This window comes from Pygoscelis adeliae, unplaced genomic scaffold (assembly GCF_000699105.1).
Source record: "Pygoscelis adeliae isolate BGI_AS28 unplaced genomic scaffold, ASM69910v1 Scaffold148, whole genome shotgun sequence".
NCBI lineage: Eukaryota > Metazoa > Chordata > Aves > Sphenisciformes > Spheniscidae > Pygoscelis > Pygoscelis adeliae.
In genome coordinates this window covers 1,405,702-1,422,251 of record NW_008825258.1, presented here as the reverse complement: position 1 = coordinate 1,422,251, position 16,550 = coordinate 1,405,702, and the positions used below count along the sequence as shown (strand labels likewise).

At 43.6% G+C, this 16,550-nt stretch overlaps 1 protein-coding gene across 1 annotated transcript in view; it reads left to right on the top strand.

Moving 5' to 3' along the window:
* The window catches only part of CADPS (Ca++-dependent secretion activator), a 193,446-nt gene that overhangs the window by 126,935 nt on the left and 49,961 nt on the right, over positions 1 to 16,550 (top strand). Inside the window, exons 18-21 of the mRNA XM_009329499.1 lie at positions 8,713 to 8,819; positions 10,072 to 10,080; positions 14,531 to 14,687; positions 15,686 to 15,827. Coding sequence (XP_009327774.1) covers positions 8,713 to 8,819; positions 10,072 to 10,080; positions 14,531 to 14,687; positions 15,686 to 15,827 — 415 coding nt within the window. The remainder of the gene's footprint in view (positions 1 to 8,712; positions 8,820 to 10,071; positions 10,081 to 14,530; positions 14,688 to 15,685; positions 15,828 to 16,550) is intronic.

Here is a 16,550-nt window from a genome sequence, read left to right as displayed (position 1 = left end):
TAGCAAATAGAACAATCCCAGCTATTACTGGTAACTACGGCAGATTAAAGTGAGCGCAGGCTGTTGTGCATTGAGCACAATAAATGCGCTGAGCATCGTGCTTGCTGGCAGCGGCTCGTCACGTGCTTACAGTTTAGAAATTCAGAAGGACATTTCTATGGCCCAGCTCGTTTAAAAATAAAGCTGCTTCTTCTCGATGCTTGGAGCAAGTGAAAGGACGCAGAGAGTTGCTACTCTGCTGCTTTGTGCCCACAAATCTCCCGTTGTCTTAAATGAAAAATTTTCGGGCAAGGTCAGCAGGACACAACTTGAAACCAGTTCCTCAGCTTAAGTGGAGTCAAAAGTGACTGGGTTTTGGCCTGACTTTTTATTTATTTTGCCAGAAGCAAGAATAAAAATAAGATACTGAAAACATCAACTTCTTAAACACACAAATGTCGCCCTTTGATATCCTTTCTCCTGAAAAGTGTGTAGTGTCTTGCCTTGCTTTAAAAATATTGATTTGAAAGAGAACATTAAACAGAACACTATGCTAAAACAATTAAAGATGAATTACTTGCTTTAGTTATTAATCAGACAAAACTACTAACACTCAGATTAATAAGTGCAACCTTTTAATAAGTGTTGATCTGCTTATTTATATAAGTAGGGAATCCATCATTCCTTTAGAAAAGAATAACTTCTCCATCCCTTAAGCACAGGATTTGTGAAACGTGCTGCACTGTGTTGGAGTGCCGTGGCACTGAGGGATCCCAGGAACACAAGTGACACTTTGCACTGCTGGAGTTGGGTACAGGCAGCTTTAGAGATGGTGCCAGCCAAGGTGATAGTTGTCAGTTTGACAACTGATTATGTTTAATATAAGACTTTTTTTTTTAGTTTTCAGACCGAGTATTTCTCATATTGTGATTTGGTTTTGGTCTCTGTAAAGAGAGGCTTCTTGTGGTACTGCTGAGTTGATGCACAGAGATGAGAAGTGAAGGAGACGTGGGAATGGAGGCACCTCTCCCCTCGCTGCTTGGTGCCAGGGCAGCAGAGCAATTGGGCACGGACTGCAAGCAGAAAGTAACTGGAGAGCAGATGGACCCACTGAAGTCCTATTGCTGTGTCACCAAGGGAAATCAGCTACTCTTGGGCTATCCAAAAATGCCAGGTTTTTGCTTGTCCCACAGCCTCCCCAGCCACTGTCCAGGGAAGCAGGGCTCCAGAGGCGCAGCAGCTCACCATGCTGCATCGCTGGCGTGCACCATCCTCCCCAGATCTGTCCCTCCCAGCCAGGCTGGCAGGGAAGCCTGACTTCCCTCAAAAACGCACCCGGTAGTGGTGCCGGGGTGGGTGCAAAGCTGAAACCCGGTCAGTGCAGGGGTCAGTGCTGCCCACAGAGCAGCGAGTGGTAGCCACGGTGCCCGTGCAGAGGCAGATATCTCTCAGGTGCCTGTGTCAGGCTGAGGATGCGGGTGTAACCGCAGGAGAGGGGACGAGCGCGGCGGCTTCGGCTGCGTCAGCCTCAGCTGGCACCGGCCGTGGAGCATCTTGCACGTAGTGCTCGCCCCAGCAGGCGTGGAAAGTGTCCTCAGCCAAGGAAACGGGTGCAGAAGAGGTCGGTTTTTGACTAGAGCGATACAACAGGTTGTGAAGAAGCAGTGGCATTTTTCAAGGCATTCGTACTGGCCCTTGTCACAGTCCCCATGCTCACTTTACGTCACTTGCCTTCCCTATTTCTGGATCTCAGCCTGGGAAGCTCTGTGCACATATCCGTAACTCTTAGCAAGTGCCCTGAAGCACTAGGGGCTGAGCTGCCTGTTAATTAACCTGGTCTGAGACAAGGAGAGGTCCTGTGTGATTTGTCGGCCCAGCCGCTGCTAGGCAGTCACTCCCAGCATTTGTGATAAACCACAAAGCTTAAAAAAAAATAAAATTACATTCCCCAAATAAGTATGGATGCAAAATGTATGAAAACATCAGTCTCTGTATGCGGGAGCGGAGGCTGAAGTCGTTAATAAATCATGCACTTCAACTCAGGCATGACTACAACCTGTATTTGTGTGCTGCTGAACTGCTGCTTTATTTGTTTCATTCCTTGAAATGGCATTCAGTTGTGTTTAACGAAGAATCGTTATGCAGCTTTCGAGATTTCCTCTTGCCCTTTCAAAGGCAGTGTTTAAATCAGTATAAAAGTTATTACAAGAGCTTCAGAAATCACAAAGATCTGCATTGTGCCATTATCCTTCTACAAGCCTCTTACCAACTGCAGAGCAACTTGCTGCCTGAGGCATGAGCTATAATTCAGATATGCAAAAATTCCTCACTAGGCTGAATAGTCATCAGAAAGTCAGGAGGTCGCTTCTCTTTTCAGTATGTTGAGTTTTGAGAGCTGAATTAGAGCCTCTTTCGGAGTTGAAAAAAAAAACATTTCTATGATTTTTTTTACTTTTCAGATAACACATCTTATTTTGAAAGGAAAAACTATATCATCACTGAAGTCCCTTTCAGATACATGCAAATTCATTTCACGAATATAATAAAAGGCTGCTTCGCCTCGTCCTCAGGCTAAGTCCATTATTCTTTATAGTTATCTTGAGAACAGCAGCTCTTTTTTATTGTTTTCATGATTGGCTTGCAAATGAACGCACACATAATAACACTTACATACCAAAGCCTTTGGCATGGGTCATATATTTTTAATTATTACAAGGAAACCATTGAGTCAGTAGCTATGCTTTTAAAAAATATGAAAAGTCAACAATACTCTTCTCTTATTGCAAATGTAATTCTCACTGTTGCTGATGTGTTAGTAGCCCACCTAGCAGAAATCATGACGCTGAGTTAGAAATATGTAGTTTGAAAATCTTCCAGTCCGTAAAGAGTCACACACACTAAATTGTATACAATATACATACCCAAAGCAGCACAGATTTTTTAATATACCTGTTAGACTCATTGCAGGCTGAAGCTTATTGCAAGCACAACCCCAGAATTTGCCAAGTAATTTGAGTTTCTGCAAGTATTCTATTTGCAAGTATCATGCAAAAGCATAAAAACCTTTGGCAGAAGTTTGTCCGAGCAAGCACTTTGTCAGGTTGTTAGTAAGGAAGAAGCTGCTCCTGCCTCTGATTTCAGTGATAGAGGTGTTTAAATGTTATCCATTTGACACACCTGAGCAACAAATAACAAGAGCATTTCTGATGCTAAACTGGCTGTGGCGAGGGATTAGAAAGAAAAAGGACAGGCAAGAAAGAAAAGCCAAAGTGAAACAAAACCTGCCACATCATACGCTGCAGCTGATCGCTGGCAAGTGCCGTAAAACCCATCCAGCATTATGCATCTCCCTCGCTCTGAGCAGGAGCCGAGACACCCCGTGAAAGGGACCTCACGTATCATCTCCGAGACCTGGACCCAGAGAAGCACGTGAACTCCCGCGTCTCACAGGGCGTTGCAGTCACGGCCCCATTTGTATTTAAATTTATGGATTATATTAATCACTTTTCTTACCAGACCTTAATCTTCTAAATTTTCTTGCAATAAAAAGGCAACAAAGAAAAGTGTGGGTCGGGGCTCATGAGGTGTTCAGTGCCCCAAGAAAGGGAGAGAGCTCTTCCTCTCCTCTCCTCTCCTTCAGCTCCAGGTGGTTTTGCAGCCATCGTGCAAGAGCCCTGGCTTTGGATCTGAAAAATTTAAATGAACGAGCCCTGGTTTTGGGTCTGAAAAATTTAAATGAACAAAAGAGCTGAATATTTGTGCAGATTGGGCCAGATGAGAATTACATCAAGAATTTGTTGCTTAACTTGCTGTAATCCCTTGTGGAAGCTTGTTTTCAAGAGCCGGTGGTGGCAGGGAGATGCCAGGAGCAGGGCTAAGGCGCTGGGGGGTGGATCTCTCGCAGGCCTCCCAGAGAAGTGAAAGCCACCCCGGGGCACTGTGCTGGCAACTGCACAGCAGGAGCCTCCTCCAAGCTGTTTTGTACACGCTGCACTAGCGATTTGTGAAGTCCCGGTGCTGCTGCATCTCTTGCCTCTTCCTCCTCTTCCTTCTCTGGTAATGACTTTTCTCTAGGACAGAAAACATTTGCACAAGTCAGGCCCATTCGATGCTATGGGGTCTGGATGTCCGTGAAGTCTGAAATCTGTTTTTCAGTGGGTAGCTGGTGGTGATGCAAGGCCTGGACTCATATTTAAGGGTGCTTGAGGGTCGCAGTGCCAAGAGGCGCAGTGGGATGCGATTCTGGGATGCGATTTTCCCCTGGCTTTGATGCTCTTAGGAAGATCTCTCTCTCTTTGACTCTCCCAACTTTGGAGCCTGACAGACTCCCCTGGGTGGCAAGGGGTTCCCACCACGCAGTTGCCAGATGCGGGTGGGAAGAGATGTGCGGTCCCCTCTCCCCACGGTCCCTTCCCACACGGGGACCTTGGCACAAACTGCTCTCCATAGTGCTGGGCAGTAACATATTCATCCTACATCTACATATTGAGCTCAGGAGCCATCAGTGAGTAGCCAAATTGAATTCTTGCTTATGTTTTAAATTAGAGTGAAAGTCATTAGGCCAATGCCCAAAAAGCCGTTATTTTTGTCACTTGAGGCTGAGAGGTCTGTTTCTGGGGACAAAGCCACCCTTGGAAAACACTGAACAAGGATCAGGATGACTCCAGGGATGAGCGAATAGACTTGCTTTTCCTGTTATCAGAACACAACAACAAAAAAAGCCAGAAACCAGTAGCATGAATCTGAGAGTCTGAATTAAATCATTACACAGCTTAAAAGGCTAAAAATACGTGTGTGTGTGTGTGTGTGTGCGCGCGTGCCCGTGCGCATTGTATGTGTGTTTATGTACATACGTATATCTATCTCCGTGTATGGAGAGGGGAACCAACCTAACTCATACTCTCTAACTAATGCTTTACTCGAATATTCTTTATTATACTTTGATAAGTGTTACAATTCTGTGAGAATTAAAAGCAATCAGAAATCTACTTTGCACAAGCCAACCCTTTTTTTTTTTCCCCACTGGAAAATGCAAGCAAAATGGCAAGGACTTTTGGCAATAGAATGTCCAGATAAATATGCCAGATTCCTTGCAAATGGCATTATTAAAAATAGTCACAATGCTGCTAAAAACTGTTATTATATGGAATAGAAACTATTGTGTTAATGTATTCACAGTATATAATTTATTCTCTGAGTGTATGTAAAAGGAAAGGCTATTTTCTTTGAATTTTTCCTATGCTGATATTGTAAACTATATGACAGATGGGTCAAGTCCTGATTGCAGTATTCTAACATTTGGAATAGCAAGTAACATATTTGATAGAGCTGGCAAGTTTTTATATATGATTCAACCCAGAATATAAAAGCCACTAGAATTCCAAGTTGAAAATAATTAAATGAGCTGGAAACGATCAGGAACCACACATTTTTAAGTGACAGATTTTTTTACATGTTTAAATTGCACAAGAATATTTTATAGCTCCCTTTAACCAACAGTGACGTTTAATTCTAAAATGTGTAATTGATATTTGCAAAGCAATTAATTCCTGTGGCTCATTATTCTATTGCTAAATGTACCTAAGCACTGGGGTGCTGGCTTAAAGTCATCCTTTTTAGTTCACCTTTTCTGAATTCCAGAGTTTTAACTGAATTACCCTATTTCAGTTTCCTCACGTGGCTGCATGAAGTGCAGTTTCATACTTGTATTGAATTTTTAACTTTCTGATTGCACTGTACCGTAGGATGTTCAAATCTGCTGACTTCTAGAATATGTGTTGTCAGATGGTGTCATTACTGTGTAATACTTCAAGTACCGATAAGCAAAAACCTAGCAGCTTATTCCATTTGTATTTGATCGTTTCTGCTTATGTTCCTTTCGAAGTTTCCATCTTTTTGTCACTGTTTATTAAGTCATTTGTCTCTTTACTTTTGGCGTCTCTCTCCGTCATGCACAAGCAGCCCGTCCGTCCAAGCCTAAGCCACCGGCTAGGCCACCACCATCTCCTCAAACGCAGACTAACACGATAAATCATATGCTCAAAGGCATGGCCAAACAGCCGCCAAGTACTGTAATAGTCTTCCTTCCTTTTATTCAGTGGTTTTCTAGTCTAGCAGTTGCTTGTGTAGTAGTAGAAAGCTAGTTCTCATGTGCAGCTTTATACAAAATACCTAGCGCGATGTGGTAGGTTTTAGAGATTTAGAGGTAGCATTTATTTCAAAATGTCCACATTTTTTTGTCTAGCAATGTCTGACATATGCAACATTTTCAAATATCAACGTCAGCACAAAATAACATTGTTGTTGCATAACATTTTGCATGAAAACTATAAATATGTATGAGCTTTACATGATGTTGGATGAAATGTTTGATAAGTATATCGTATACGTTTCATGTAACTGTCAGTGCTCCAGCTATCTTAGCAGAATATTCTGATGTATAGTAACTTAACCAGGGAAATATTTAAAATAAGAAGGAAAAAAATTAAGATTGACATCTGCTGGCTGCCAAAGTTGTATAAGCATCAATATTTTCTTTAAAGACAGCATCTCTGAGCAGTTGTTCTTATTAACACTTTTGTCTTTTAGTTGTATCTGAGAGCAGATCAGTGTTGCAAATGAGAATGGGCCTGATGCTGCTCTGATCAATGGAAAAGCTTCCCCTTGGCTTCGGAGGTGCAGAAACAACCAGAGCTTACTAAGGGACGTGTCTTTGGACTCCTTTTGCACAAAAGGAAGAGGTTTCTCCTTCTTGTAGTCAATGAGGCACTGGGTTGAATAGGAGAAAGAATGAGGAGTTAACCAGCAGTTCTCCAATTTCAGTATTTGCCCAATAAATTATGTTAAGGAGAAGCGGATATTTTTTTGTTTCCAGTGATACAAGAAATGAAAGGGAAGTTGGAGAAGAAACCCCTAAGGCCCCTCTCTGTGGCATAAATCAGCAAAAATGATCATTGGCACGGTGCTTTACCATGTTGCATCTCTCGGCCGACCTGAGCACCCGCAATGCCATATTTCAGCTGACCGGGTTGCTGAGCTCCTCTGAAGACCAGCCGTGTACCCCTTGCTCGGCCGCTCAAATGTGGCTGTTCTGAAAAATGTGGCTTTCCTTTTCATGGGAGATTTGTTACCTGTGAACAGGTATTCAGGGAAAACCAGGAGCGGGCAAGATTTTGAGGTGGAGAATTAAGTCCTCGAAGTGCACTGAGCCTTCAGCGAGGCAGGGATTTCTCCCCGGGTGACCCGGTAGAGCAGAGCGGTGCCACCTGTGTGCAACCACAAGTTTCTGTCCCATCAGTAAAGAAGACCTGAACGCTAGCAAAAAACAAGTGTGTGCAGAAGGCTGGAGCGAGATGCCCAGTGAGCACCTTGCATGTCGGCACGACCCAAGCTGCTGCCTTAGCTGGGCTCCTTTGGAAATCCCAGGGCGGTTACTAGTAACGGCCCTTCAGTGCATGCACGGCTAGTATTTTGCTGGGTTGGGCACATACCGTCTGTTGTACCCTGCTAATTGCAGTAGATTGATTTGGCTGTTTGGTTTTGGTTTTTTGGTACTTCACCCCTTTATGAAATCTCCAGCTTTAATATCATGGAGAGGCCAAAATATACATCGGTGCAGAGGTATAAATTGGCCGGTGTAGCTACCGAAGTGCGATGCCGTTCTTTGCCGTAGCTGCACTATAGACCCAGGATTGGCACCCAGGGTGACATGTCTCTAGTTAACGTGGTGACGTGCTGCAGCGTAGGTGGATTCCGGGGCAGCAGGTCTCCTGCTCTGCTCCTCCTCAGGGCGAGCATCGCAGGGAGACTTTGAGCACCTCAGGGAAGTGAGCCGCAGTGTCAGCTCATAGAAACCCTCTCGGGTGCACTCGGCCAGCTCTGTCATTCAGTGGAAATTAGTTTATTTTTCTCTGTATTATTTCTAGTTAAATAGTCTAAATGTTCCAGATTGTTACCACTTCGGATGTTTAATATGTTATTAATAATATAAATTACCTAGAATAATATAATTTAATTATTTTTAAAAGTCTTCAGAAAACGCTGCAAAATAACTCAATATAGCTAAACACCAAGCTCCAGGATTTAAACTCTTTGGTTTGTTTGCGGGGTTTTTGCTGTAAAGTTGCATCTCTTTTCCCATATAAACCTTACCTACGAACGCCCGGCGGATTTACCACTTTCCACTCCCTCCAGCATGCGTAACTCCTTGACACTTGTGGAGTTAAATCCTGGAGCAAGGCAGACATGCAATTTTCGCTTTCAGTAGCAGGTGACATTTAAATTGCTCGAGTCTGACAATTTATTAAAAGTACAGACAGATTTGTTTGAATTGATCTTCTTAAAAGAATTTTAAAATAATATAGACATGATTTCTGTAATAGCATCATCTACAGTGAAGGATACATATTGTTCGTATATTAGTGGCCAGATGCTGTCTTTAGGGAATGTGATGTTCTTATTTGAGCTAATAAAGTGCCGCCATCTCACCATAAAGCAAAACAACTCTGACAGTATTGTGAAATTTGGAGCTGGAGCACTGTATTTTCATAGTATAATAACGAATGTGGCTTTCTGGTTTGCTCAGTACTAATTATATAAGCATTTAACATATGCATGAAAAGATCTTTAAAGCTGTAGAATATTATGGGATTTTTTTTTAAATCTCTAAAATAACTTACTGTACGTCTAGCTTTTCATCCTGCCTCCCTTTTAACTCGAGTTCTTGTACTACAGAAAATGTAGGCCGGTTAGTCACACCAGCTAAAAAGTTAGAAGATACAATACGTCTGGCAGAATTGGTAATTGAAGTCCTACAGCAAAACGAAGAACACCATGCGGAGGTGAGCAGCGGCACCCTGCGAGGTCGTGTCCCCCAGGTCTTCAGCAGGCTCCGGTGGCTTCCTAGGAGCTTTGTACATTTGTGTGATGTCTTCCCAACTGGTGCTGGGTTATCTTCTTTAAAAGCCAAAAGTATTCTTAAGTAATGGTGCTCGAGTGCGATGAAGGCAAAGTACAGTTCAGGGAGATTGCTTCTGCAGAGGGGAGGGAGGGCTAAAGAAGGAATTAATTAAGTTCTGCTCTCCTCTACGTCAGTCTGCAGCCTTTCATACAGCGCCAGCAGGAGCCGAATCTGGCCAAATATATTCGCCACCGACTACATAGAAGAGCAAGCCTGTCCGTTTTTCAGAAAGGTCATCTTTCCAAATAATGTCATGGGTTTGTGTCTCCAGACCACATATCGGGGTCCCTGCAGCAGCTTACCGCTCCTGCTGTCCAGAGCTGTAGCAAGGAAAACCACCACAAAACAAAACAATTCTTTTTTTGTCCCTTTCTGAGCGTTCAAATTGTTTCCAGGGGTTTCCCTGGGCCCCTGCGGTACATGATTAACTCACCTGGTTTCCTGTTGGCCTCTTCTGCCTTGGCTTATTGGGAATACCTCAATTATTAGTCACGGAGGTTAGGATGAATTATTCTCTGTTACTCATTATTTGGGTTATCTAAGGCCTAATACAACTACTCTTAACTCTTCAAAGCACTTTAACGGATAGATTCATGTTTTAAAACCACTGAAACCATGTCATAGTCAAATATAGACCAGAAAATCATGAGGCTTGATCCTGGAAACACTTGACCCCACAGGCAGCTGACATTGCTGGCTGTAGTCCCGCTCTCAGCACATCGGGACATTTCTGCCCGAGTAAGTGACGTTGCGTACCCGTGTAAGTATTTGCAGGATTGAGCCCTGAGTTCTCTATAAATCTGGTGCTCTTGGATACATATTGAAAAGTTAATCGTTTTAAAATTCAGAGTGAACAGTTATTGTTTATGACTGTAGGTAATGTAACACTCATTCACTATTTTCTCTTTTCCTTCCCATTGATATATATATACTCACTATATTTTGCATTAAGAGCATTTGATAAATAATTTCACAATCACCTAAAAATCATTCCAGTGTATATTAAATTTGCAGTATAATTTAACTTATTGATAATACACAACAATCCACAACACCCAACTAATGCCTGATTGCATATTTAAATTTCCTCCCTGTTTTTCTACTGTTCATTCAATCTTGGATGATCCTGGCAGGGGAAAGAGGTATGTGACTAAACCGAATGAAACGAGTCACTCCTGTCATATTTCGTGCATGCCCTCTCAGTGCCATGTCTCCTACTGGGATTTTACCCGGGTTGCCCTCGCTTCCGTAACTTTGACCGAGGAATGTAACAGCAACTTCGAGTCGGCTGCTTGCGGAGCTGGTAGCCTGACAGAGGAGGGTAAATGTGGCATAGTAGTCCGGTCCATGCATGTAGCAATGGGTATATTTTACGAGCGCTGCAGTTACATCCCAACACAACCCTACCTGCCTGGACTCTCTCCTCAGCCTGTTGTTACCTCTGTCGTTTTGCATTCACCTGACCTCTAGTACACTGTAGTGGAGACGGACTAAGTACTACACGAGTGCCTAGAATGGTAGTGGTCTTCCTCTGGTTTTGTCTGTATGTGCCTTGTACTGGATATACAGTATTTATATGTAGAGAGAGAATATACGGGGTGAGGAGTGAAATAAACTTCATTTTTACAAAAGCGAGGGGGTGCTCGAGAGCGCTGCGCTAGCGCATGAGCTGTGATAACCTGTCCAAGGATGACAAGTGTTTTATTCCACTCATCACCAGCACAGGCTGGATGTACAACCAGCTGGGAAGGAGCTGTTTTTAAAATGCAGGTCATTTTGAAAATAGTAGACTTCTGAAGGAAGCAGTTACAGGGACGGTCACATTCAGCCAGCCACGCTGCCGAGATCCTCACCAGGAGGAAGACTCAAAACTGTTCTCCGGCATCTTTTGTGTCGCAAGGTTTTGATTAGAGACAGAAGGTTAATGCCAACACAGATAGGAGCCATCCCGGCCCCTTGTTCTGAATGGTGACCTGGAAGGGTGAAATCCATCTCTCTCCAGAAGCCCGGCACACTGTCGGTACGTTATTGAATCCCCGTCCTGAGGGTGGCTGTGGCATTTCAGCAGTGTACAGGCAGTTGGCCAGCGCTCTGCACACTTTGAATTGCACCCAAAGGAAGAGAGAGAAGAGGCTGGGTGGTTTATCACTGATTTTTATTATGCATTGTAGCCACATTATGCTCTTGCTGTGCAATGAGAATTGCTGAGGTACTGCACTTTTTTTTCTCAAATTATTCCAGGTGAGGTTTTTTTGACATGTTGTCCATTCACCTGGAGAAGGTTCGACCTGCGAGGTGCGACTCTGGTCTACTTTGGATGTTCAGCAGAAAATTAAATTGCACCACTTACTGAAGAAATGCCTTAATTTACTGAAAACCAACAGTTTTTGCAATTAAAACATGCCCCTTTTTTCCCCACATGGACATCCAGGCAGACTCGCTAATGAGAACCCAGGAAATAATACTCAGAGCATGGAAAATATTCAAAAAACATTACAACAGAAGTACCGTGTCTAGTCAGTTGGGTTTGTCTTACCTGTAAGAGAGAAGCAAACCAGCGCAGGCAGAAATGCAGCAGGAACCGTGTGCCTTCGTCTGTAATCTGTGAGAGCGGGAGGTCTCTGTCATTGTGTCATCTCTTCCCATCAGACGTCTCCCAGCTCCCTTTCCCTTCCTCTGGATGACTGATGACAAATGCCAGAGACGATGCCATTCACCTATTTTTAAACTTGTTTTCTCTCTCTATGTATATGTATGTGTATATGTATATATGTATTTTAACTCCTTGAGGTCATACATATATACATGTGTATCCATGTGTAAAATATACAATAATAGGTGTGTTTGGCTAGAAAGCACACTTTTTTTCCCCTTTACATTGTGTTTTAAGCAAAGCAGGTAAGTAGATGGTAAATAAATGAAATGTTACCATCTTGAAGGAGATTTTTCAAAGTGTGGTGTTACCGCTCCCACCGCAGGAAGGTCCTGCTCACCGAGACTAGGGAGGAGGAGGTTGAGGATCCTGACATAAGTTAGAGACTTATGGAGCTGAAATTTGACTTTTCCAGCAAAAGGGAAACTGTGACTGGTTTGGGCATATTTTTTTTCCACAAATGATCACATGCTTTTCTTCATAATTTCTCTTAAAAATAGCATTTTTTTTCCTTTTTCATGGAAGCAGGTTTTTATTGCAGGACTCTGAAGTGTTGGGATTTGCTGCAGAAGATATTCTTTGGCCTTTCCTCTTTTCCCTCCCCCCCAAATGCCGATTGCCGTTGGTCCTTCATAGCGATTGCTCTTTGCCCGCAGACCTGTGGGCAGTATCCGATGGGGACACAGCGTGGCAGGCTCTTGGCAGGCAGAGGCACAGCCAGAGAAACCACGTCAGTGCAAGGACAGCCCTGGCAGCCTTGAAAACCACAGATGAGTGCTGCTGATTTTAAGAGGACCCTCCACAGACCCGTTGCTCAGCATCCGCTCGTTTGCCACCTGCGCTTTGGGGAGAAGGTTTGAGCAGGCATTGGGAGCAGACCCGAAGCAGACCCGAGTCTTGATGGGTTTGGTTCCTGTGTGGTTTTGCAGTGGTGCGACACGGCCCGAGGCAGCACTCCCAGGTGCCCGGCCACACGCTCTGTTGGACACCAGCACCGGACGTGGGTGGAAGAGCTGAAGAGCTTTGCCACGTGTGCTCAGCCCTCGCTCAGCCCTCCGGACTCCCTCGCTTCGGTTTCAGCTTTTCCAGAGTAACAACTCTGGAAGTGCCCAGGGCCACTGTCACCGCTGCCCCTGAGCTTTCCAAGCACCCCAGGGCAGGTGTTGCTGCAGCGGCGCCCGATGACTTCCTCCATGTGCGTGGGGCTGGGGGCAGTTTGCAGGTGAAGGAGCCCGGTGTAGCCGCCTTCCCCCCATGCCGTGACCACAGGGACACCGTAACCTGCTGGTGTTGCTGCTCCGGCCGTGGCATTTGCCCAGCCGGCCCCTGGGCGCACCGAAGCCGTGCCTTCACAGCACAGCCCACCTCATCCACATCTTCACCCCCACGACAGGACGGGCCCAATACTAAGATTAATTTGGGGGTTATTCGGTTATTTAAGTTATTTAACATCTTGGATGTGCTCTGGGCACATAACGACAGTGCCATGTCCAACCTATCCATGTCTTCACACCAGTTTTATATCAACTCGTGGAATAATAGCAGGGCAATGTCAGTCTGCTTTATATTTTGAGGGAATGAAGGAGTGGAAATAGTGCCAAAGACCCCCTGCCGGTATCACTGGCAGCTGAGAAGTCAGGCCAAAATAGGAAGCGTTAAAGGGGTCCATGGCAGCAACATGGTTTTGTGGCACTGCTCCCTCTCCATGGCTGAGTGAACCAGCAGCTGGAGTTGTGCTCTGCACATCAGTGCAGTTCTTCATCAGTGAATCAAAACTGAACCCTGAGAAAGTGCAAGTCCACTCTGCTTATTCATGTCTGCTAAAATCTGCAAAAAATACCCCTCCCTGACTGGCAATTCCTCTTCGAACTGATTCATCTATTCCCAGTCTTTCCCGTTTCATCTCCAGTCTTGTGCCTATGCTAGAGGTTTCTTTTTCTTGCAAAGTGCTGGAAAGCTGTTTCTTAGATCCTTTAAGTCCCTGAGTAATTTCCTATCTCTTCAGAATGACAGCACATGGTCCTAACGACAGCACTTCTCATATTGCATGTTCCCAGCCAGAAGTGATTACTAAACACGCATGCATGCGTTTGCAGCATTCACATCTGAGCCATGTATGATGTGAATGTCACGTCAGAGAGCCCGTACAGTGAATTTTAAGGACCTGTGTGCATGAGAATGAGTTACTTCACTGATATTTTTTGGTTTTCAAGTTTAGATATATTTTTTTCCTGCCTCTGTGAAAATATAGGCTTGCCGTAGATTTTTTTTTTTTTTTATCTTGGCATGTTGACAATAGAGCTTTGTAATCGGTTTCCTAATCAGTAGCATTATGAAGGTGGTAGTGTGTTTCTATGGGTGTGTATAGCTAACCATGTAAAATGAACAGTGCTGTAATAACTTTTATTGGTGATGCTTGAAATATCTCTAAAGGAGAGTGTGAGTGATTTAGGACAGATTTTAATGCCTTAGGCTTCTAGTTTTTCAAGACAAATAGAAGTAGTGAATCCAAATAAAATTTAAACTGTTGAAAAACACAGGAGAAAACCCACAAGCACAGTGAAGAAACTCCTAAATTTTTGTACTTTAGAATAAGAATTAGTTGATTTTTCTGATAATTAGCATAATTAAAGATGAATGAAGTCATTTATTGTAAATTGAACAGACAAAACAGTCTCTGCCGCATTACAGCTGCGTGCCTTTACAGTGGAGCTCTGAATAGATCCTCTACAGGAAACCTTTGTATTAAAATAGCGGTGCCTAATTCCTGTGATTAGCACTGTCTGTCCAGGCTAGCACTTTAAAGCACTGTTCTCTTTACAATAAAGGTAGTTTCCATGGGATGCACATTTTTTTTGAGATATGTGGCCTAACATCTTTCCCTGTGCTTTACTAGAACTAATCTACTTCTTTATTATCTTTTTCTACCAACTCTGAAGGCCTTTGCTTGGTGGTCAGACTTAATGGTCGAGCACGCGGAGACCTTCCTGTCACTCTTTGCAGTGGATATGGATGCTGCGTTAGAGGTGCAACCCCCAGACACCTGGGACAGCTTTCCGCTCTTTCAGCTTCTAAACGATTCCCTCCGTAGTGACTGTATGTATTGTATTTTGATCATTTATTTTTCAGTGGGCGGCTCAGGTTACTGATAATATTTTCAGCCTCTCCGTACTGCACAGAGAACTGAGATGGGTAGAGATTTACTGTACATACTCTTTTAGCATCAGCTTGATTTTGTTCCATTTCTGCTAGAAAAAAAGCGCACAGACACCCCTTAAATCAAATGCCTCAGTCGAAGGTGAGAAGTTGAACTTTTATTTTGCTTCATCTTCTCAAGTCTCTTGGTAATGGCTGCCTGATAAGCAGGGAATTAGGTACTCTATCTCACTGTCATTAAATGTGTGTATCGTTTTATATGTGTGTACTGCATTTATTTAACATGGAGTAAAACAGTCCCTGCTTTAAAAGATTTTATTGAGGGGAGGAAAATATTGAAGTAAATGGAAGCAGGAACAGTTCAGAAGAATAGTGCTTTGTGAAATAAGGCTCTTCTCCAAAGCACGTGGGCCCATGCCTTCAAAACCCGTGAGGATTTGGCACTATCCCCAGTGGTCTTGCCGCTCCTCGGGGAGCTGGTGACAGAATTGGCATTGCCTTCAGTTAGGTCCCAGACCAGAGCCCCAGTTAGCTTTCTACGACCACATAAAAAAGCCAGGGACTCATCCTCAGAGAGCAATTTCCAGCGTCATGGTAGTGAGCAACCAAAGAAGAAATGATTCTCCTACCTGCAAAAGCCATAATGTTTGCCGTGCTGTATTTTTTACATCCATTTTATTCACAGGAAGTAATAATGTTTTTGTAAGTTTGACATTAATGGAAAAGAAGATTCATTGTCTGTTTATTTGTTTGGAGTAAGAAGCCATTCTTGCTGTCTTTGTCGTGAACATTGGTGCCTGATGCCAGCTTCTGTTATGTTCTTGAAGTTTCTTCCTGTTCACTGACAAATTCGTTGTGTAATGAGTGCCACGCTGTGGTTTGTTACAGAGGTTTTAGTAACAGTAGTGTCTTACTATACTTTTATTTATCTATTCTAGATAATTTGTGCAATGGAAAATTCCACAAACACCTCCAAGACCTGTTTGCTCCACTTGTTGTTAGATATGTCGATCTGATGGAGTCCTCAATTGCACAGTCAATTCACAGGGGCTTTGAGCGGGAGTCATGGGAGCCAGTAAAGTAAGGAAACCTCCTTTGATACAATCGGAATTTGGGTGCAAATGGATGGAGATTCATACAGAGATGAATTAGCAAACATTAGACTGGACATGCAGAAAGTGCTTTAGATTTTCTAGCTTAATGCTAAAAATAGAAGGCCTGATCTCTTCAGGGTTTTCAAGTTAATGAGGGAAATGGTATTTACTTTTTGAAATGCATTGCTGCCTCAGTTTGAACCGTGTGCCTTTGGACATGGAAGCATGAAAATGTGAAAACCTTCTTAGCTGGCATGGCTTTTTGGATCCCGTTCTAAAAGGCCTTTTCCAATGCTGCTTTTGAACTCAAATAGCTCCTTTTCAGAACAAAATAACCTTGCTTCACTGTGTTCAGTCCAGCCCTATAACCTGTGTGAGTCATTGCTGTACTTATTCTTCCCAATACTCATTTTTTCCACCCACCCCGTGAAGGGATAGTGCAGCGTTGTGCTTCTCGCGTCAGCCCCGCGGCTGATGGCTGCACGTGTCCCTGTGTCCCAGGCAGCTCTGCCAGGTCCCAGCTCCCTTGCCCGGAGGATTAGGCGTGCAGAAACCATAGGCGAGATGATTCAAGCAGAATCAATTATTAAATTTGGAGAACTAGTAATTTACCAGCAAGAAATGAATAATTTCTTATTGAAACCCAAATTGAACTCAAAGAGCTGGTGAATGATAAAAATGTGGCATGTGCTTTGGATTACTGTTGTTA